The sequence below is a fragment of the Peromyscus californicus genome, unplaced genomic scaffold, assembly GCF_007827085.1.
Source record: "Peromyscus californicus insignis strain IS unplaced genomic scaffold, ASM782708v3 Scaffold_12__1_contigs__length_115047231, whole genome shotgun sequence".
Classification (NCBI taxonomy): Eukaryota; Metazoa; Chordata; class Mammalia; order Rodentia; family Cricetidae; genus Peromyscus; species Peromyscus californicus.
In genome coordinates, this window is record NW_026294413.1 from 59641111 (window position 1) to 59662379 (window position 21269).

Here is a 21269-nt window from a genome sequence, read left to right on the forward strand (position 1 = left end):
TGCGTGGGTGCATGCACATGCCTGTACATGATGGAGAACAGATGGGAAACTGAGACAGATGAAAGGGGAAGGGGCTAAGGTCCCTGCACAGATACAGGAGGATGACCTATAGCACAGGACTGCTGAAGGACCAGTATGAAAAAAACTAGAAGAAGCCAGGGACCCCATGACATAACAAAGCCAGGCTTCCTTGCCAGGGTTCTGGGAACTGAGTCAGTCCCAGTGAGGTCTCCTAGCAACTGGGGGGAGCCAGGGCCATGGCACTCCTAACACCCCAGGGAGTGAAGGAAGTCTTCCAGTTTCAGGTGAAGATCTGCATTAGAGACCTTTGCTCCAATGGATCTAGTGGGAAGGGGGAGGTGTGCCAGCAAGGCTCAAGGATGCTGTCTTCTTGGGTGGCACTTCTAACATCCCAACACACCACCTCTAAGGGCACAATGGATGCTTGAGGCTGGAGTTCTAGAGTCACCAGTCCTGACCCTGGCTCAATGGATGCTTGAGGATGGAATTTCAGAGTCATAGGCTGTTTGGGCTCACTGAAAAGTCTAGGCTGTGGACCAGCTCACCAGGGATGGGGGAGGAGGAGACAATACCTGCCATCTGGTGCGTTGGGCTCCAACAGCCCTCTAGAGCTGTGCTTCTCATGTGCGGGAGGGTGAAGGGGCTCTTGATGGATGGGAGCTGCAGGGAAGGAGTGCACAGGACAGAGAAGTGTGGTAAACAGAAACTGCCAGGGGCTGAGAATAGGGATCTAGGCCCATGAGATCTGCCATTGATCTGCTTGGAGTTCCCCTAGCTAGAGCCTCCTCGCCCTGGGGAGCAGCACCCCTGTGGATGGTGGGTCTCTATATCTTCCTATTTCTTGTTGTTATTGAAGTGACCCTTGCTTCTCCTACTGTGCACCCCTTCTAGAAAGGCTATAGCAGCACCAGTGAGGGAAAATTTATACTCTACCAGTCCACAAGAGAGCCTGAACATCCCTCAAGCTAAACATCACCTCACTAAACCTCTTCTCCACCAGTCATTCACACTCTAGTATGAATGTATCAGGTGAGCTGGTTGAAAGAAGTCTCAGGGAAATTACCTTGTTTTAGGGAACAGAAAACAGGAACCACCATTCACAAACCTGAGGCTTGTTGGAGGTGCACAAACCTGGGGCTGCACTGGCTAGTGTCAGAGCTCTCAAAGAAAGGAGTGCTAGTAAAAAGAAGAAGAAGAGGGGTCTGGGAGAATAATTCCACTGGTCAAGTACTTGCCACACGAGTACAAGGACATGACTGTGTCTGATCCCTAAGAACACACTTCAAAGACAGCCAGAGGTGGTGCCGAAGCTTTGTAATCCCAATGCTGGGGAGGCAGAGACAGGCAGCAAGCCCCGCCTACTTGGCAAGTTCCAGGCCAGTGAGAGAACCTGTCTCAAAAACAAGGTGGACTCTGAGTGACGACTGACTCCTGAGGCTGCCCTCTGACCTCCACATACACACCCACACATGTGCACTGACACACAGAGGAGAACACCCACACATGTGTACCAACACACATAGGTGTACCAGGCTTTTTCTTTTGGGCTACCAACCAGCCCCCAAATCATGACACGGAGGCTTCTTATTACTTATAAATGCTCAGCCTAGCTTAGGCTCATTTCTGGGTAGCTCTTTTAACTTAAATTAACCTGTTTCTCTTTATCTACCTTTTGCCTCAGGGCTTTTTAACCTTTTCTTACTTTCTTGCTGTCTCTCTGGCTGGCTGGTAGCTGCCTGGCTTCTGGCTCTGGGCATCTCCTGTGTTCTTTCCTCTCTCTTCTCTAGTTCTTCTTGTTCTTTTTGAGCCTAGAGTTTTCCTGTTTATTCTCTCTGCCTGCTAGCCCCGACTATCCTTTCTCTGCCTAGCTATTGACTGTTCAGCTCTTTATTAGACCAATCAGGTGCCTTAGGCAGGCAAGGTGAAACAGATACAACACATCTTTACATCATTAAACACACATCCTTATATTGTTAAATAAAGTCAGCATAAACAAATGTAACACACCTTTACACAGTTAAAGTAATATTCTATAGCTATAAACAAATGTAACACATCTTTGCCTGGTTAAAATAATACCCCACAACACACGGGAGCACACCCACACATGTGCAGGGACACACACAGGAGCACACCCACATGTGTACCGACACACTGAAGCACACCCACACACATGTACCGACACACTGGAGCACACCCAAAAGAACAAGCTTCCAGAAAGGGAAGGAGAGCAGTCTAGAAACCAAGCCCGATTCTTCCTTGGTGTCCCCACATTCCTGGCCATTCTCAGGATTTTCGTGTGGCCCCCAACAGTGTCATGCCCCGTAATGACATTGTCCCCTTTCCCCATACCACATCTGGCAGAAACCCCGGGGACGAGAGCACCTGCGGAGGCTCCTGAACTGGGAGGAGTTTGATGAGCTGAGGGATGCCCGCCGGAGCATCCTGCTGGACACCCTCTATGACAGTGTCATCTTTGCTGTGGGAAAAGGCTTCCCATGGGTCGAGGTGGTCCAGGTGGTCAAGTTCACGGAAGAGCTGCTCAAGGAGACCAAAGGTAAAGAGAGACACGGAGGGCCGGCACATGGGAGCTCCCAGGAGCCAGAGACCTCTTCAGAGGCACTGTGCTCAGTAACAGCACAGCCCTGGACTCTGGTCCCCATCCCTGACCTTCATACCACTCCACACTGTGCCCACATGCTCAGGGTGTTGGCTTGGCTTATATGAACCAAGTGTGTCAGCCCCTCCTTAGAGACTTTTCCCTTGTGCCCTGGGACAGCAGGTCGTCCCCTCAATGGGTTATGCTCCTCAGAAGGTGTCCCTTCTGGTGTGGGCTGGTCAGTGCAGAACCATTATAGAAACATAATGGCTTAATTACAAAAAACAAAGACTGTGTATTTCCCACCATCATTCCTCAGCGTGAATCACACTGGTGTGTCTTTAGGTTGGATTGCGTTAGAAGGTTTGGTTTTGAAAATTGCTATTTGAGTTGCTTGTGGGAGCCCACAGAGGTTTCCTAGTGAGAGCTGAGCTTGCTTCACACAGCAGGGCTGCATTAGGGGATGGCTTGACCACATGCATGGTCACCAGGTGTCTGAGATGGTCTGCACTTGGCTGTGCTGGAGGGGAGGCCTTTTGCTCCACCCCTTGGCATTCCTGTATATACCTGAGAGCGGAGACAGCCAGGGCACGACGGATAGGATCCAGGTCCTCCCGAGGTTATTCCGTGTTTCTGTGTCTGTGTGTCTGTGTGTCTGTGTGTCTGTCTGTCTGTCTGTCTCTCTCTCTCTCTCTCTCTCTCTCTCTCTCTCTCTCTCTCTCTCTCCTTCTATCTAATATTTCCTGTTGCTCCTGCTCAAGAGTACCCTAGGGAAAAGTGGGGGTGAGATGGTCCCCCACAGTTGCCGACTTGAATTTCATAAGAATATCATTTGATGATTTTGGCTTGAGATTAGGGCAAATTTTCCACCAATTTCTGAAATGGCCAGGGACACACTTCTGTAATTTTGTACTGTGTGTACTGTGTGTTTATTTGAAGCACGTGTTCTCAGCAATGTACAATCAAAATATTAATCAACTCTGAAAAAATGTTGAAGATATTCTATATTCTACAGTCTTAGTCATCTAAGATTTCATTTTTATATTTAAATAAATAAGTAGACAGTCTCATTAATATACAACTTTAATTTTAATCAATGGTTAAAAAATATATCTGCTGGAAAATGTTCAAAATATATGTTACTCATAATCAGTAAATGTTTGATTTGCATACCTATTTTCTTTACCTACATAGCCAGAGTTGTGTTACATTTGGAGGGCATGAAGCTGGGCATGGTGGTGAACATCTCAGCACTTGGGAGGCAGAGGAAGGTGGGCCTCTGTGAGTAAGTGGTCAGCCTGGTCTCTATAGTGTACCTAGTGAGTCCCAGGCCAGCCAGGGCTACATAGTGAGACCCAGTCTCAAAATAAAATCGGTGGGGGTACAGAAGGGTCACAAGTAGGAAGCATTCAAGAAGTCATGCTTATAGCACTTGGGGCCTTGACTGAAGGTAGAAGACTCATAAGGTAGGGAGTCATGTTACCATCACCCCACAGCTGAAGGTTCACCTGTACAACCTCACCTGTTCTCTGAACCAGCCACCCATTCGGAACTCTGGGTCTTCTGTACGATCCACTGATTTCCATCACTGCTTCTGACCTCACTAAGCAGCTCCCCACCACCCCATTTTTCTCTGACTCCACTAGGCTGCTCCCCACACCCCAGTCCTCTCTGACTTTACTAGGCTGCTCCCCCAATAGTTCTGTCCAACACCAGCCCTGACCTTGACCTCCCCTTTCTCTCCCCTTTGGTAACATCTGAACCAGCCACCCACGTTTGCCGTTGGGCTATGATCCCTAATGCTGAAACTGCAAAAAATAAAAACTCTCAAAAGTTGGGCTGGGGAAATGGTTCAATTCATAGATTGCTTTCTGAGCCAATGTGAGGACCTGAGTTGGGGTCCTCAGCAACCACAGAAAGGCAAGGCGTTGTGGTGTATGTCTATATGTGGAGTACACCCCAACACTAGGGGCAGAGGTTTGGAGTCAGGGCGGAACCCTGGGACTTGCTAGCAAAGTGGTGAGATCCAGGTTCATTGAGAGACCTTGTCTCAAAAAATAAGGTAAACAACTAAGAAAGACACCCAGCATTAATCTCTGGCCTCCATACCATGCATGTGTAGGCTAGTATACCACAAACACATGTACACACACACACACACACACACACACACACACACACACACACACACACACACACCACTGTCCACTTGGCTCTTCAAAGAGCTGAAATCCTGAGACATTTTCTCTTTCACAAAGGCAGATTGCAGTAAAGACATCTCTCTATCTAGTGAGGAGGTGTCAGCATTTCCACACTGTGCATAGTGTCTGCTGTAATGATCACACTCTGGGGACCAAATCCACAAAGCAATGCGTGAAGCAGGTTAGAACTGTCTGCACCACTGATACCTCGAGCATCCGAAAGGAAGCAAAGCTGAGGTAGACAGCAGCGTGAAGAACAGAAAAATAATCAGGTCAACACCTTAAAATGGTGGGAGAAGACTTAAAAGAAAAAACTGAAAAAGTTGCAAGCCAGAAACAGCATTTGCTTTATTAAAAATTTTAAACTAACTCAGTCACAGACCAACCATACTTTGTCTTTTGTCACAGTGGGTAGCTGCTTTTCCCCCTACAGATGGTAATATTTTTGAAATTTTTCTATGGTTTGAGATAAATGAGACAGATGTTCTCTGCTCTATTATCCTGCCTCCCATGCCATGGCTGGATGTTGTTTCCTGGGCATGGAAGTCCATCCTACACACCCTCAAATTTGGGTCAGCTGGAGCTGGTGGTCAAACAGCAGTGCCCTTGCAGAGATGTCTTTTTTCCTCTTCCACATCCTTATTTTTGAAGCAGTCAGTTGGCACGCTGGCTTCTTCAAGCGAACATGGCCTTCATTCATTTTGTGCTCCAGGTGTCTCACCAGCAGAGGAGACACCAATGCAGACAGAGGGTGTGTTTGTAAACTCCAGCTTTGTCTCTGCACACCCCTGGCCAGCCGCTCTGCTGGGTGGTTCTGTCAAATGCACTGGGCTAAGTGAAAAGCTAATAATGGTCCAGGATAAAGAGCCAGACAAGGCATTCTTTTCATCTGCAGATGGGTTCAGGTTATGGGTCAGCACAAAGGAAACCCAGGAAATCACTGAGCGCCTTCTAATCCAGCTGCCGTAGGCCATGACCTACCCTGGCACACATGCACACAAGCACCTACCTGTATGAGTGACGGAACCGTGTACTGTCCTGATGAGGGCACCCAAGTCTCCTATCCTGCATCCTGTCCCAGCCCCTCCTAGGTACATCACACCTATGACAGCTGTTGGCACAGGATGCAGCCAGTGGGGGCCACAGGCCAACGCCATCAGAGTTTCTGTTCCGGCTGACAGCCATACTGGCTGTCACTCTTCTTGGCAGGTGGCTTCCCTGGGGTGCTTTGTTGTGGCTAACCTAGGCTAAGGATGGCTGTATTTTGTTTGTACGACAGATGAGGACATTGGCAGGCAGTGTTTAAGGAGGGGTTGTGTTTGCACAACAGTGATTCAGAGCCCTGCCAGGATGGCTGCCAGCTCAGCTTATCTCCTTGCCCAATCGAGCCCAGCACTGGGAGGGACATGGCGGCCCTTTATTCAAAAGCATAAGCTGATTCCATCCTGGCAAACGGCTCCAAGGATCTTCTGGCCTCAATTCCAGGCTCTGTACTTGGCACCTTCTTGGGTCAGCCTCCGGGAAGGCTGGGCAACTCACATCCAGCTGCCCCCCTCCCCGGGGCCTAGGGTGAGATCACCAACCATGGGGTCAAGGGACAGAGTTCTTCCAGTCTACCACATCCTGGTGGGGAGAGAATGGCAGGAAAGGGCAGACTTTATGTTCTGTACCCAGGCTATAGGAGACTCAGGAGAAAAGACAGAGCCTCCAATATGTGGCTGCTCAGGAAGTCATGGGCAGGAAGGAAGGGATGAAGGGGGCTGGGGCAGCCTGGCCTACCTCAGTTTCACTCTGCAGTCCCTGCCCTCTGCTTGCCTGGAGGACTCTCCCCGACCAACTACCTGCTTCCACATCTTGTCACCATGGCAATACGGACACATGAGGCAGGAAGACACCTCTGTCCTATGGCCTGGCCACAAAATCCTGGGGCTAGTAGGAAGGCAGCCTGGAAGACCAGTTGACAGAGGCAGAGCAGAATGTGTCATGATCCTGGCATCCGTAGTTCCACCCAGGCCACTCCTGATTCTCCAGGAAATGTCACTAGGCCACCACAGGGTGGGAAGGCAGCCACCCGCCTGTCCCCAGCAGCCCAGACCTGGAGTAAGCAGTGACTCACCAGGCTACCCGGCATGGCTCTTCCACCCAGGGGACTCATGGCATGCACAAGTTCTGTACCCTCGCCACCACCCCCTGCAGCACCCCAGGCCAGCAAAGCAGATAGCAGGTGCCATTTCCCACTGCCTGAGACAGACTGAGCAGGGGTACCCTCAGACCAGGCCAGGATGGAGACATTAGAGTGAATTGTCTGCCAAGATTCCCTCTGAGGCCCTTGGTGGAAATGTAGAATGTTTCTTGGGACAAACTGGCAACCATCACTTCAGAGATTCCCCTGGGTGAATATGATGCCTCAGGCCACCCTTGAAAGTGCCATAGACAGCAAGAGTTAGCAGCATACACCTGCTCCCTTACTGTTCTAGAGGCCGCAAGTTCAAGAAGAGGTACTGCTTGAAGAAGAGGCAGGCTGCTTGTTCCTGAGACTGCTCATGCTGGCCTCCAGCTGCCATCACCTCCCCATGTCCTCACATGGTCCCCTTCTGTCCCGTATCCTCATGTAGCTCCTTCTGTACATGTTCTCACGTGGTCCCCTTCTGTACGTGTCCACTACTTCTCACATTAAGGCCCCACTCAGATTACATGACTTCATTTAACCCCAACTTCTTTAAAGGCCTTATCTCCTCCCCCCTCCACCCCCCAAAGCATTCTGAGGTCTTTGGGGGTGGTTAGGTGTCTAATGTAGAAGTTTGAAGAGGGAAGCCAGGTGTGGTGACATATGTCTGTAATCCCAGAACTTGGGAGATTGAGACAGAAGGTTTTGAGATGAAAACCATCCTGGACTATACCACAAAAGTCTATATTAAGCCGGGCGGTGGTGGCGCACGCCTTTAATCCCAGCACTCGGGAGGCAGAGCCAGGCGGATCTCTGTGAGTTCGAGGCCAGCCTGGTCTACAGAGTGAGTTCCAGGAAAGGCGCAAAGCTACACAGAGAAACCCTGTCTCGAAAAACCAAAAAAAAAAAAAAAAAAAGTCTATATTAAAAGAAAAAAAAAAGAGCAGTTCAGGGTAGGTGAGGGTGGGGTATAACTTAACCAATGTGCAGAGTGAGGTCACAGCTAACTATGTCAACAAGACTGCCACAGAAGCATTCACACTCCCTGGCCAGACCGTGCGTCCTGCCAAGGGTGGCTATGAAAAGTCCAGCCTTACCTGTGGCATCAATAATCTTCCCTATGGTCTGATATGAAAAGCAGCACTTTAAAGGTGAGATGTTGTGACCCAGAGAAATTAATCTTCCTAAGAATACACCTAGGGTAAGTGGGTTCAGGATTTGAATCCAGATCTGTGTCTGACTCAGAATCCACACCCTACCTGGTGACTTTGCATTTTGATCAAGGACCTGAGCACATGGGGTGTATACAGCCATGGGAGGTAGAGAGGCAGCCCGAGAGAGGCTCCTGCCTCAGGTGGGATGGGAAGCTGGCATGCAGGAAGAAAAAGCACCTAGGAGGGCCAGGTAATCTGTCCGGGAGTGCACTCCTAACTGGGTCACCTTGAGTTACAGCATGAGCTTGGGGACTGATCCCAGCCACCAGCAGGAGGGGTCCAGTGGGGTCAGTGTCTTAACCCCGAATGAAAGAGGAGCCTGTGTCTGCCAGCTCTTCGTGCAACCTATGGACGAATGTGCATGTCTCCTGCAGACCAGTCCTCCAGCTCTTGACTGTGACCCTCTGCCATTTTACTCCTGTCCTTTCTAGGGCTGAGGGCCTAGCATCCTGGAGAGAGGTGTTGCATGAAATAGTTGATTGCCAGGCTGGGGACAGAGTCATGTCCCTGACATGGGAGGATTATTTGGTTGTTTCCATCTTAGACAGTTAAAATGATGGGGCTGCAGAGTCAGAGCTCCCTTCCTAAACTGTAGTATACTGCGGAGCATGGCTCCCAGCACCCACCGCAGCCCACTATGGCTCGGGACTGTCGGCTCCATGGAAATCCTCACAGCTTCTTAGAGTAGAAAGGAACCCAGGGGGTTACCTGATCTACTCCCAACCCATTCAACAGCACATTTTAGAATCCTCTGGCACCTGTGTTCCACCTCCCATACCAGACACTAGATGACAATCAAGGGATTGGATAGAGGCCACTCTTTATCCAGGACTTGGGGCCTTAAGCTGGTACCCCACCTCTAGATAGCCAGATGGATTCTAGATTATCCCCAGGGAGGTGCTGGTAGAGACCTAAGGAGGAAGGAGAGGATGAACACACAAAACCACATTATTTATCACTATGGAAAGCCCAGGATATTCACTGTCTTTGGACCTGACAAGGCAAGATTTTTATTGGCTCCATTTTCCAGATAAAAGCACTGATTTCTAGAGAGAGTCACCTGTGCAAGTGAGGACACGCTGTGACCAGGTGTGAGCTGCATCTTCGTGAATGCTCAGCCTGGGCTCTCATGGGCTCCCTGGGCTGCTTTGTGGAGAAGCCAAACTCTGAGCTCAGCTCCCAGTGTCAAAGCCATCTTGAGCTCAGTGGGGGACTCTCAGGGACTGTCAGCCAGGGAGGTGGAGATGAGTGAAAGGCTGTCTGTCACTCCTCAATCTAAAGCCCAGAGCAGAGGGGACAGTTCAGCTTGATGGTCCTCCCCCAGAGTTTTTGGAATCAGACTGCTCACTCTCCTGTCCCCGCAACCAACCTCTGCAGGAGGGCATTGTTCTTGAGAGGACTTCTGGCTCTAAAGAGAAAGGGAGCCAGCATCCCAGAGACCCAGGATAGACAGGGGGACATGGAAACCGTGCCAGGCAAAGATGGAGAAATCTCACAACTCTGATCTCAAAGTGCTGTGTGTTCCTGGCCATTGGTCAGCAGGGAAGACTCAGAGCACACTTGAGGGGAAGCAGCAGAATGGTGTCTCCTGCCCCAGCTTAGCCCTTCCTTTCCTCAGAGACTGTGGCTAGCTACCTTCAGAGACACTTCTGACCACAAGAAGCCAAAGAGTCCAAGGGAAAGAAGTAGAAACATGTCCCTTCCCCAGGTTAGAAATTGAAACACACTCCAGGGCCAGGCCCCGATCCCTTGCCAGGGGCAGGTCCCACCATTTTTCTGGACCTCAGTTTATCTATCTTAGAACAAGATCCTTTGACATAGAGAGATGATCTACCCCAAGAAGCTTTGAAGAACTTTGAATTTGCTCCACCTTGTTGATGATTGGACTGAGCTCATTAGCATATTGAGGCTGCTCACTTTCCTTGGCTGGGTTTATTTTCAAGGTCTCTGGCTCAGACCATGCATCTTTGATACAGTACCTACTGCAGAAAAACTTTTAGAAATCTGAGAGACTTGAGGTCCTTCTTGCACCTACCTCCAAGAGTCTACAAAGAGAGCTTGAAGTCACTTGGAGACAAGAGACTGGGGCTGAATTCCAACTCTGTCGTTTATCAACTCTGCATCCTGAGTGAATCTCTCAGCCTCTCTGTGATTCTCAATGTGCCCTGTGGATAAGGATGAGTCTCCCCGAGCTGAGCGGGGCTTGGGAGCCCAAGTGGCACAAGTGCATGTGACACAATGCTGTGGGATCCTCCAACCCTGAGGACAATGGTGCCTTGGTAGTCACTGCGTGGGTTCCTGAGTGCTGGGGAACACAGAGCAGAGCTCGATGGAGATGACAGGCCTGGCCTTCCCTCTGCCTTCCTCTTCTTGCTCAGGTACCGAGAAAGTCAAGTTGTCATACTGTATCCTGGCTTGACTCTTCTGCCTTGGATCCAAAACGAGGCAACCAGACAATCTTGTCAGAGACACCCCGGTCATCTGGTACCCATCCAGAAAGATCAGCCCCTCTTCACCATTTCCCTGTCCTCCCCACCCTCAGGCTGGGCTCATCTCCTGTGTTGCTATGGAGATGCCAGTACTCCCCCTCCAGGTCCTTTCTGCCCAGTGCGGGAGCAAGCAAGCATCTTGTGTTGCCATCAGCGGATCCTCCCCCACACCCTCTTCCATCATTCCTCTCCTCCTCCACTCTGCTCCTCCTCACAGGTGTGGGCCTCCAGGGGTTTGGGGACAGACTTCAGGAAGTTCCCAGTGGCCAATGCAAATGAAGGCCACTCCCTGTTATTGAAGAGCAGTGTGCAGGCCCAGCTCTGCCTGCCTCTACCAGAGACATCTACTGCTTAATCCCTCGATGCTGAGTCACTGGGACGCAGGGAACAGATTGTGCATCTCACAGCGGCTGCGCAGCAGCGAGGGACAAGGTCTACTGAGCTCAGCAAGCGTCTTTGGTGGAGTTCAAATTCAACCAGGGATCTTCCCATTGGCCCAGGCAAAGGCTACACTAATGTTTCCCTACCTTTCAGGAAAGCTGTATGGCAATCGTGGCAAGATTTGGACATGACTGAGCCTCACAGACGTCTTGTGTGGCCACTGGGGATGCAGAGGACTGGATGGGGAAAGCAGCAGACATGACCACCCACATAGAGGGGCAGGTTCCCCACCCTGTGCACTGCCAGGCCAAGCCAGGTTGCAGGCGGAACAGAGCAACCTCTGATAAATTCACTATGAGGAGCCTAGAGACAGGTCCCCTTATGAAGGTTCACCTACAGTCCTTCACCCAGGCTTGCAGACCAGCTTTAACAGACATAAACAATGACTTCCTGGCACTCTCCTAGGATCACTTTTCTGGTGGTCCCTCTACTTGGCTGCCATCTTCAGTCTGAAACCCACTCAACCCCTTGCTTCTTGCTTTTTGCTTTACTACCCCTGAGGGCCCTGGAGCTCCACAGCAATGCTTAACTTGGAGGAACTTAAGGATTCTATGCATTCCTTCAGCTCCAGGAACCTCTTACCTCCTGTTTTCAGCACCTACCCATCCTCTGTCCAGCCCCTCAGTACTCCCTGTCTTTCTCATCCTGGGCCTCCTTATATGTGCTCCAGGTGCTTATATGCTTAGGTAATTTGTAGCATACATGTGCCCTCAAAGAAGCCAAGCCTGCCTATCCTACATCATTTCCAATCACTACCACACCCTCCAAAAGCAGAAATGAATCTGTCAATATGCCTACACATCTGAGCAGCCCCAGACTCACTCACACATGTAGAAAAGGCTTCAGCAGCAGGTGGGTAACCCAGAAGTGATTGCAGAGTGGAGGCTCTGATTTCCGGCTGGTCACCCTTCATCCTGATTGGTAGCTCCTCTGCCAGAGGCTGGGATCCTGTGGCTCTGACCCCAGATACTAGGAAGAAATTCTAAAAGCAACCCTGCCTTGGGAACCAGCCCTCATCTTCTTACCTGGATGGGACAGGGCTGTGTGTGGAGGAAACCATCCTTACCCCAGAAAGCTCCTAGGGATTCTAAAGTGTGGGGCTGAGAGGCAGAGTTGGGGGGTCCTACTGGGCCTAGTCCTTCCTTTCCACTAACAGAGATGTGTGTGATGCTCAAGAAATTCAGAGAAAAAAATTTTATTGTTAAGGATCAAGGCTATTGGTAGAACTGGGCTCCAGAACATCGTTAGAGCTCAGATAGTTTTTGTCCCACTGAAAGTGCTTCCACTCGACTCATTTGGAGTTTAAATAAACTAATATGCAAGAGGTAGTAATTAGTCTCATTCTGCACGTGGATACCTAGATTTGCCAGCACTGGGCTGATGAAGCTGTCTTTTCTCCAATGGATTCTTTTAGAATCTTTTGTTGTAGCTTCATGGGTTTCTGTGTGGGTCCTCTGTCCATCCTGTTTCTCTGTCGCACGTGTTTATTGTAGAGTCAAAGTCATACATGTCCAGACGACACGAAAAAGGGAAACAAAGGAAAACAAAGAGGACTGATGGAGAAGGGGGATGAGAGGGGGGAAGGGAACAGAGCAGGGCCGGGGATAATCAAAGTGCATTATGTACTTGTGGGAAATAGCCTTATGTAGCCCGATATAATAAGACGTTTAAAATGAAAGAGGAAAGAAAAGAAAGTGTGTCCGAGGAGCACAAGAGAATGGCAAGGTGGGAAGAGGCCAGAGAACGTAAGCGATGTTAGGGTTTGAACATGGAACATTTTCTACAGGCTTTTGCTTTGAGCATTTAGTCCCCAGTTCTGGCCCTGTTTCATAGGCTGTGGAGCCCCCAGGAGGAGTAGATTGGGTGGACATGGTCACTAGGAGAGGGCCTTTGAAGGTGACGCTGCCTCCGGTTCCATTCTCAGCTTGCTTTCTGAGCCTCCACCATGTGTGATAACCTCTGCGACATACTCCCTCGCCACTGACTGTCCCACTCCGCCACGCCTCTCCCACTGCGATCCCAAATAAATCTTGCAGTTGCTTCTGTCAGGGGTTAGGTCACAACCACAAGAAATGCAACGGATTCAGGTGACATATCAGAGTCACTCGGGAAAGTATCAGCCAAAGAGGGCACAGCAAGAGGGAGCTGGGCTGGCTTCTGGACCCAGGCTGGTACCGGATGAGGGGCCAAGCTGCTCCTCAGAGCACAGGTACCCCCCTCATGGTGTTCCCAGGGGGATGCTGCTGTCCATCGGCTGCCCTTGCAGTAGAGGAGTCCCTAATCACACACCCAACTCTGAGAAGAATAGGGCAGCAAGGGACACTAGGTGTTTGCACAGTCACTGTTCCCAGGGTGGCAGCTGCCAAGAGCCCCTGGTTGGTGAACCAGACCAGCACCTGCCCCTAGCCAAGCCTCCAGATATGTCTGTCAGTTCTTCTCTCTTCATGGCCTGTGGCTCCTGCTCACAATCATCCCCCCCCCGCCAAGAACCCATTTCTGCTCACCTCCAGCCTGCTACTCAGGTGTTCCAAAAGTCTTGTCCTGAAAACAAAGCTACAGCCATTGAGCACGGCCCATGGGTCCTTCTCCTCTGCTTGCTACTCACTTTCCAACCAACAGTTGCTGCTGTCTATCTGCCTTTAGCATGTGGGGCCCAATCTTGCCCCAACCTGGACCATATTGTTGTTGACCCATCTCTTCCTCTCCACCCTGAACCGACCATCCCTGCCTCGCTCTGCCCCTTTCAGGCAGAACAAAGCCACTTGTCCAACCCCCCTCTTCTCAGAGAACCCTCATCTGAGTGCTCCCATGGCCCGATTCCGCCCTTTCTTGTTGAACACCACGGCTATGGCTTCTCTCACCCACACTTCACGGGCAGGAACGTGTCTTTTTACCACAGCACTACCAGCACCCAGCACAGCACCTCCTCACAGACTCAGCAAGAGTTGACAGATTCACCTTGTAAAAAGGGAAGGGACACAGGAGGGGGATGCAGGGAAGAAGGAAGACAGGAGAGAGGAGGGAGAGAGGAAGGGGGGATACAGGAAGGAATAGAGAGAAGAGGGAGGAGGGAGACAGGAATAGAGAGAAGAGGGAAACAAAGAGAGGGGACCCTGGAGGGAGGGAGGAGGGGGCCAAGGAGGAAGGGAGGAGGGAGGTAGACTTTCTTCAAATGGCTAGCACAGCTCCTCCACCTCAAAGCATCTGTGGCTTTCTCCCCAATAGCTCTAGGAGAGGCAAATGAGTATGTGAGCTCACAAGACCCTCCAACAAGCCTCTGAAGTAAATATACGCAATCCTCAACTTTACGTTCAAATCAAAGGTGCCCCAGCTAGGAAGGGACAGAGTGTCTTGGGGCTCCAAGCCACGGGCCTTCCCCAGAGACAGAAGCACAGCTCTCAGCACTGAGCCTGTTCGACTGAATGAAGGGGTCTGCCTGTGCCAGGCTCCAGCCTGGAACCACTTCCCTCCCCCACTCACCTGCGGAGCCCAGGCATTCACAGTTTAAATCTGAAATGTCCCCTAAAGACTCTGTGGTGATATTTTGTTTGGGTGGAGAGAGGAATATAAGGCGGGAGGAGACAGGAGCTCAATCCCTTTTTGGCTGAGGAGTTGACGAGGTAAGAGGTGGCTATGGCTTGCCCCTTTGTCTCTCTGATCTTTCTTTCAGCATTTATCCGGATATCTGGCTCTGGGTTTTTATTATTAAAACCAATTAGAATTCGAGCTACAGACTCCTGTCTGGACTCACTTCCCAGTGAGTCGCATGGACTCTAGGAGATGGGCTGAGGTACTTGGTGTGACTGGCTGAGGTACTTAGCGTGGACTTTTGAAAGGGGCCTCCAATGCCTGTCCCACCCCTGCACTCTGCTTCCTGGTTCACTGTCACATGACTAGCCTCCACCTCACACATAAACTGCCACAGACAGAGCTTCACTCCCTGGCCTTCCAAGTCTTCCCCACTGTGACAGACTGAAATAACCTCCAACAAGCCCTTCTTCCCTTAAGTTGATTCTGTTGGGTTTGGTTACAGGGACGACATAGAGGTAAAAATACACCAATCTCCCTAGCATGTATGAAGGGGGCTTTCAGCAAAGACGGGCCCTGTCAACTTGCTGTTTCTAAGGCAACATGGCCTCATCCCCTGGTCCTTGGGGTGATGAGATGGTGGTCAATATTCCCACATAGGGCAGCAGCGCCTTTTGAGGAGCCCAGAGTGATTGGAGAAGTAAGATGGAGGGCTTTCAACACCACCCTCCAGGCGGAGCCAAGTCACCCCTCTGTAGGAGATGGGAAAGGGCGGAAGTGAAAACTCCTCTAAAGCCAGGAAATAAGGGGTAACAGACGGAAATTAGGAAGAGATATGCAGAGGAGTCGCTCCAACTTCAGGAAAAAGCCAGACTCTTGCATCGTGCACTTGATTTCCATGGCCGTTAACGGACCTGGATTCTAAGCATGTGTGGCTCAGTGGTCTCCTGCCTGCAAAGGAGGGCAGGAGAGACACGACCAAGCTCACGGTCTTTAACCATAGTGCCATGAGAACCGGCTCTCCTGGCTGTAGGAGGGCCATGTTCTTAAGCCATATCTTGACTTGCTATGCCCAGGACCTGCATGGCATTCTGCCATGACTCTTCAGAAACCAATTCCTGTGTCAAGTCCTGGCAGCCTGGACAGAGTTCTGCCTCCGATCATTGCGCTAAGGCACCTGGAGGGTTCAGGCATGGGAAGGGACAGGAGAGAACTGTTCCCTTTCTGAGGAGCTGCATCCTTGGTGCTGTTCTCATAGCTGACTCCATGTGAGGTCAGCACTATTTGTCCAACTCTGTCCCAAGTTCCCCAGCATAAAGGTTACCCAGACACATCTCCAGTCACCTCCTTCTCCACAAACATCAGAAACCCCTTGTTACTCGCTTTTCTCCTTCCTGAGGAATTTGGAGTCGAAACAATCTAAAGCACAGTTGAAGCAAGTCAGAACAGGAGCTTCAAAACAGAAGGATGAGACAATCCTATAGGGAAAGCTTGATAAACACATCTTACTGTAGAAGATTGGCCCTGAGCTTCCTGGAATCCAAAAGAAAGTGGGAAATGAGATGCACTCCAGAGCTCTTGAGTGGGAGCTGATGAGTAGTGCTGGAGAATCAGAGTCAGGACGCAGGTTCTGAGGGTGGACCTGGATTCACAGCCCAATTTACACTCTGTACCCTACTCCCCTGTACCCACAGGCTGCTCCATCACAGAGGCTGTGACGGTCCTGGGGAAGAAGCTCCGAGATTACCAGAAGCAATTCAACGTCACCCACCTGCTGGCCCTCTGTGACTACTTCCACAACACCTTCATCCGACACTATAGACTCTACCAGTATGTCCTGAGCCAGGACCAGGAGGTCAACCTGACAGTTGCCCATGTGCAAATGTGTGCGCCACCCCAGCCCCTTCCCCTAACAGAAGGCATAGACAGGGACGTGTGGAGGCATGAGCAGCAGATGGCTGAACTGAGCACAGCTGAGGTGCAAAAGCGCACGAATGTGCTAATGCTGAAGGAGACGCTGAGCCTGGAGCAGGCGCACATGCTGCAGAAGGCCTTTGGGGTTGAGGAGCCCCCAGGGCAGCTACAGCCCCGTCCAACCTTGAGGAGAGAGGTGAGACTCTGTCTGCCAGCCCCAGGATCTCTGAGACACAGCAGGCTGGACTAACGCCAGGGCCTCCTTCGCTGTCTGCACTGGTAGTGGGGGACAGAGTCACAGGGGCATCTAATATCTCCCACAGACTTAGCATGCACATCCGTGCACAACATCCCTGCAGAGCAGAAACTCAGGTCCCCATTTTCCTGATAACACAATGGGGTTAAAGAACATCATTTGCTGAATGCCATCGAGGTACCATGGAGTAGAGTTCCTAGTCGGTCAAGGCCTGCAGGCCTTGAAATCTGAGTTTTTCCCTCCGTGTCTTTGACTGGCGACAGAGTCCACTGAGAGACAGGAAAGGGACATAGACCTCTGAGCTGCTGGGGAATGTCCCAGTGCCCTTGGTCTGCGGTCAGAGCCCGTCATCATGGAGACCCAAGGTGCAGACAGCTCAGGGAAGGTGTGTGAGCAGCTGGCCCAGAGAAGACTGGAAGAGCTGAGTGTGTGTGCGTGCGTGCGTGTGTGTGTGTGTGTGTGTGTGTGTGTGTGTGTGTGTGTGTGTGTGTAAATGCACAGGCATAGCAGGAGAGGTAGTGGCAAGATTGTTTTGAAGGGGTTCTGTTTGTTGTTTGATTAGTTTTGGCTTCTGATTTGTTGGCCAAAGAAAGTATCCCTCCAAAGTTCAAAAGGATGTCTGGGAAATTGCTAAAATAATTACCCAACAGGTTGGATGATACTCATCCAAGCTCAAGGCTTCTGATACATAATAACAGGACAAGACCATGCTATCTAAGTACATTAAGACATCCAAAGTAGGCAGCCAGGCATGGTGGTGTACAGCTATGATCCTACCACTCAGGAGGTGATGGCAGGAGGATCAAGAGTTCAAGGCCAATCTTACCTATGTGAGACTCCATCACAAAACAACAGCAACAGACATCCAACCGGGGTCCAGGAAGCTAAGTGACAGACTGTCTCTGGGTCCTTAAAGGACTTTGCTCTATGATACTGTGGAGTCTGTAGGCTAGGTCAGGAAAGGGCTGCCTGATACCAGCTCCTGCTCCACCATGCCTTTCAGTTCCCCTTTAATCTCCAATGGGGCTCTCTGGCAAAGCTGGAGATCCCTGGCTGTAAGCCTGAGGGAAGCATTCAGCAACCATCACCACAGGACAAATGCACATCTTTATGGAGTCTGATCCTTCTCTAAAGATCTGGGGAAGAGCATTAATTTTAGATTGAAATAAAATCCAAGGGACATTCTGGGGCAAAGTGTACACCAGAGTTTAAGTATGTATTATGAACAACAGCATACCCCAATGTATATCCCTCATCACTCCCTGATATCATGCATAACTTCTCTGTCATGTCTCTAGGACACTAGAGGGTCAGGAATGTGAAGGGAGTCACAGTGTATTCTGTTAGAATAGCAAATGGGGGCTGAGTTCATATTCTTCCTATAGTGGGCTGGTCCAAAAGTAACCCCATTCTCTAAAGCTGTCCCCTCCAGTGAGTTCTGCAGGACTGTGAAATGTGAGGGCAGTCAGGAGGTGGGGGGAGCTCACGATGGCCATGTGGAGCATGACTGGCCACTGGCCTCTGGTCCCAAAACCATGTGAGGAATGAATGACACACACCAGGAGATTTGCTACCCAGGACTTGATGGGGGAAGGGAGAGAGCTGGTGGGCAGGAGGTACATCCACAGCAGAGGGCTACCACTATGGGGAGCCACGGCCACTGACAGGAGGATGGGCCTCGGCTGTCCTCCAAACATGCTCACTGGTGTGTGTCCTGCAGGCTCTGGAGCGTCTGGTCAGCGAGGCCATCCACATCCAGATCGCATGCCTGCAGGAGCTTCTACAGTACGAGATCCAGGCAGCTTTTGACATCCTGGACCTGAGGCTGCAGAAGAAGACATTGAGCCTTGGTGCTCCTCCACCCCCACTTCCCTGTATCACCGCTGGCCAGGCAGCCTTAGAGGACTCTCCTAAGGCCAGTAAAGCCAATAAAGGAAAGAAAGGCAAAGCTAAGAAGTAGGAGGCTGGCAGCTGCCATCCGAGGACTCGAGAGAGAAGCAATATAGGCATGCTCAGCATAGACCAGAGGCTCCTAGTGATTAAAAGAAACAAAGCCACTCCCAGGTTGTCTCTGTCTCATGTGTGATGGGGGAGGGTAGCTTCTTGGCTAGGCCAGACCTTTCTTTCAGTGGGACCACAGAGGTCACCTGAGCAGACCATGCCCTGGGATTCTCCTTCCCTGGACATAGAGCAAGTGGTGGAAGGTCTTACAGTGCATGCCAGGAGAGAGTTCAAGCAAGGTCAGATAAGTCAGGGAGGCTCACAACCACCCAGAGACAGAGCTGAAGAAAGGGGAGCCAGTGCTCAAGGCTCTGTGTCTGGGCTCTTTCCCTGGGGCACTGTGCCTTCATGCAGACACCTACACACGCTTTCAGCTGCTGGCTTGACAAGGGACAATGGCACACCTGTAAGAGTAGACCACCAGCCCAGCAAGACTTGTCCAACCCAGCACCCGCCAAGCCATCCTGGAGGGGACAGATTCTGCCAAGCTGGGCAGGAGAAGGTAGTTCTTGTGGTCCTGAGTCTACAAACCAGTGGGTGGAATCCTTCCGCCCTCTGGGGCCCCCTTCCCAGAGGGAGTGGGGTCCCACTAGAGGTTCAGCCATAGTGTAGGTGGGATGTTAGAGAATGATGTACAGAGCTGCGGCTGTCACTCTGTTGGTAGAATGCTTGCCTAGTGTGTGTGAGGCCCAGAGTCTGATCCTTGGCACTGTATAAACTGGGCATGGCAATACACACCTGCAATCCCAGCATTTGAGAGGTAGAGGCAAAAGGACCAGAGGTTCAAAGTCATCCTTGTTTACTTAGAGGTCAGCTTTGGATATGTGAGATCCTGTCTCAAAAAAAAAAAAAATAATGTAATGGATGGATGATGGATGGATGGATGGATGGATGGATGGATGGGTGAGTGGGTGGATGGATGGATGGGTGAGTGGGTGGGTGGATGGATGGATGGATGGAAAGATGGATGGGTAGGTGGGTGGGTGGGTGGATGAATGGATGGATAGATGGATGGGGGGGTGGGGGGGTTGGTGGATGGATGGATGGATGGGTGGTGGATAGATGGATGGACAGGTGGATGGGTGAGATAAGCATCTCTTTCCTCTGTCCCTAGAGATTGAGAAATACTCAAACCATCTCAAGGACAAGCACACTTCACTGTGGCCTCCAGTGAGCCAATGCCCTCATCACAACAACATGGGGGAGAGCTGCATTGCTCTGCATTGCTCTGCATTGCTCTGCATTGCTCTCTGCACTGGAAACCTCTGCCCTTAAGAGTTTCAAGCTTGGGGGGAAACTAACATGCCCATCCCTGCCTGACTTCCCTGGCAGAGTAAGCACCAGGTATTTGTGAATTGGGTTTCAGGGGAGGGGAGACTCGACTGCCTCTCAGGCCTCTCTGGACCTATGATCAGAGCAAACAGAGGGAGGGCTGAGGTGTTAGAGAACAGCAATGGGAACACCTGCCTGGGAAGTGGCACCAAATGAGATTTTCCAGCAGGGGTGGGTGGACTCTAAGCTGACCATGGACCGAGAGCTTCTTCCCTGAGCCCACACATTCCAAACTGTGCAGAACCTGAGTAAAGAGCTGCCCCAGACCAGGATGAACCTGGGCCAGTGTCAGGGTCTGAGGACGGAGCGGTTATAGGTTTTGCTTTGTTGGGGACAGTCTTGGGTGACACCTGCTGGGCCCGCTTTACTCTTTATCCCCAGTGTAATAGAAGACAAGATGGACCCACTTGTCCCAAGTCCAGCCACCATGCGTTTGGTGGGGACATTGTTATGGTCTGAATCTAACATGTCCCCCCAAAGGCCCCTGTTGTGAATCCTTGTTGCCCAGGCAGTGGCACTCTTTGGAGAGGCTGTGGAACCTTTGGGTAGCAATGCCTAGGTGACAGAAGTATGTCCCGAGAGGTAGGCTCTTAAAAGTGATGCCTGGTCCCTGGCTCCTGATTTGGCTCCACTTCCTCTGCCTCCTGGTCTGCCACAGTGTGAACAGCCTCTCTGCATGCTCCTGCCACCATGAACTGAGCTGCTCAGCCATGCTTTCCCTGTCATGAGGGACCCAGACGCTCACTAAAACTCTCAACCCTTAGGTTGTTCCACGGGTATTTTGGTCACAGCCACACAAAAGTAATTAAAAGATGCAAAAGTACTCATGAATGAGCTCTCTCCTGGACTCGGGGTACATGAGTAGACATGGATGACATGCCTTACCTTCCCAAGCCTTCCATAACTCAGTGGAACACTATGGATAATACCTGAGGCCCCCCTGGGCTATTGAGTGCAGGCCAACACAAACAACCAAGATGGCCAGCTCCTCCCCTTAGGGTGGAGCCCGGAGAAGACTCTGGGCTGCTCCTGACAGCTGCTTAGTCCCCAAGCCACGGTGCGCTGCTGTAGGTGTGGGAAGCCACCAGCCAGCAGGCTCCAGAGCC

At 51.0% G+C, this 21269-nt stretch overlaps 1 protein-coding gene across 1 annotated transcript; it reads left to right on the forward strand.

The window, feature by feature from the left end:
- The first annotated feature begins 257 nt into the window (after window positions 1-257).
- CUNH8orf74 (chromosome unknown C8orf74 homolog) lies at window positions 258-18790 on the forward strand. Its single transcript, XM_052734251.1, has 4 exons — window positions 258-305; window positions 2386-2578; window positions 16355-16770; window positions 18551-18790. The coding sequence occupies exons 1-4, from the start codon at window positions 258-260 to the stop codon at window positions 18788-18790; spliced, it is 897 nt and encodes a 298-aa protein (XP_052590211.1).
- The last annotated feature ends 2479 nt before the right edge of the window (window positions 18791-21269 follow it).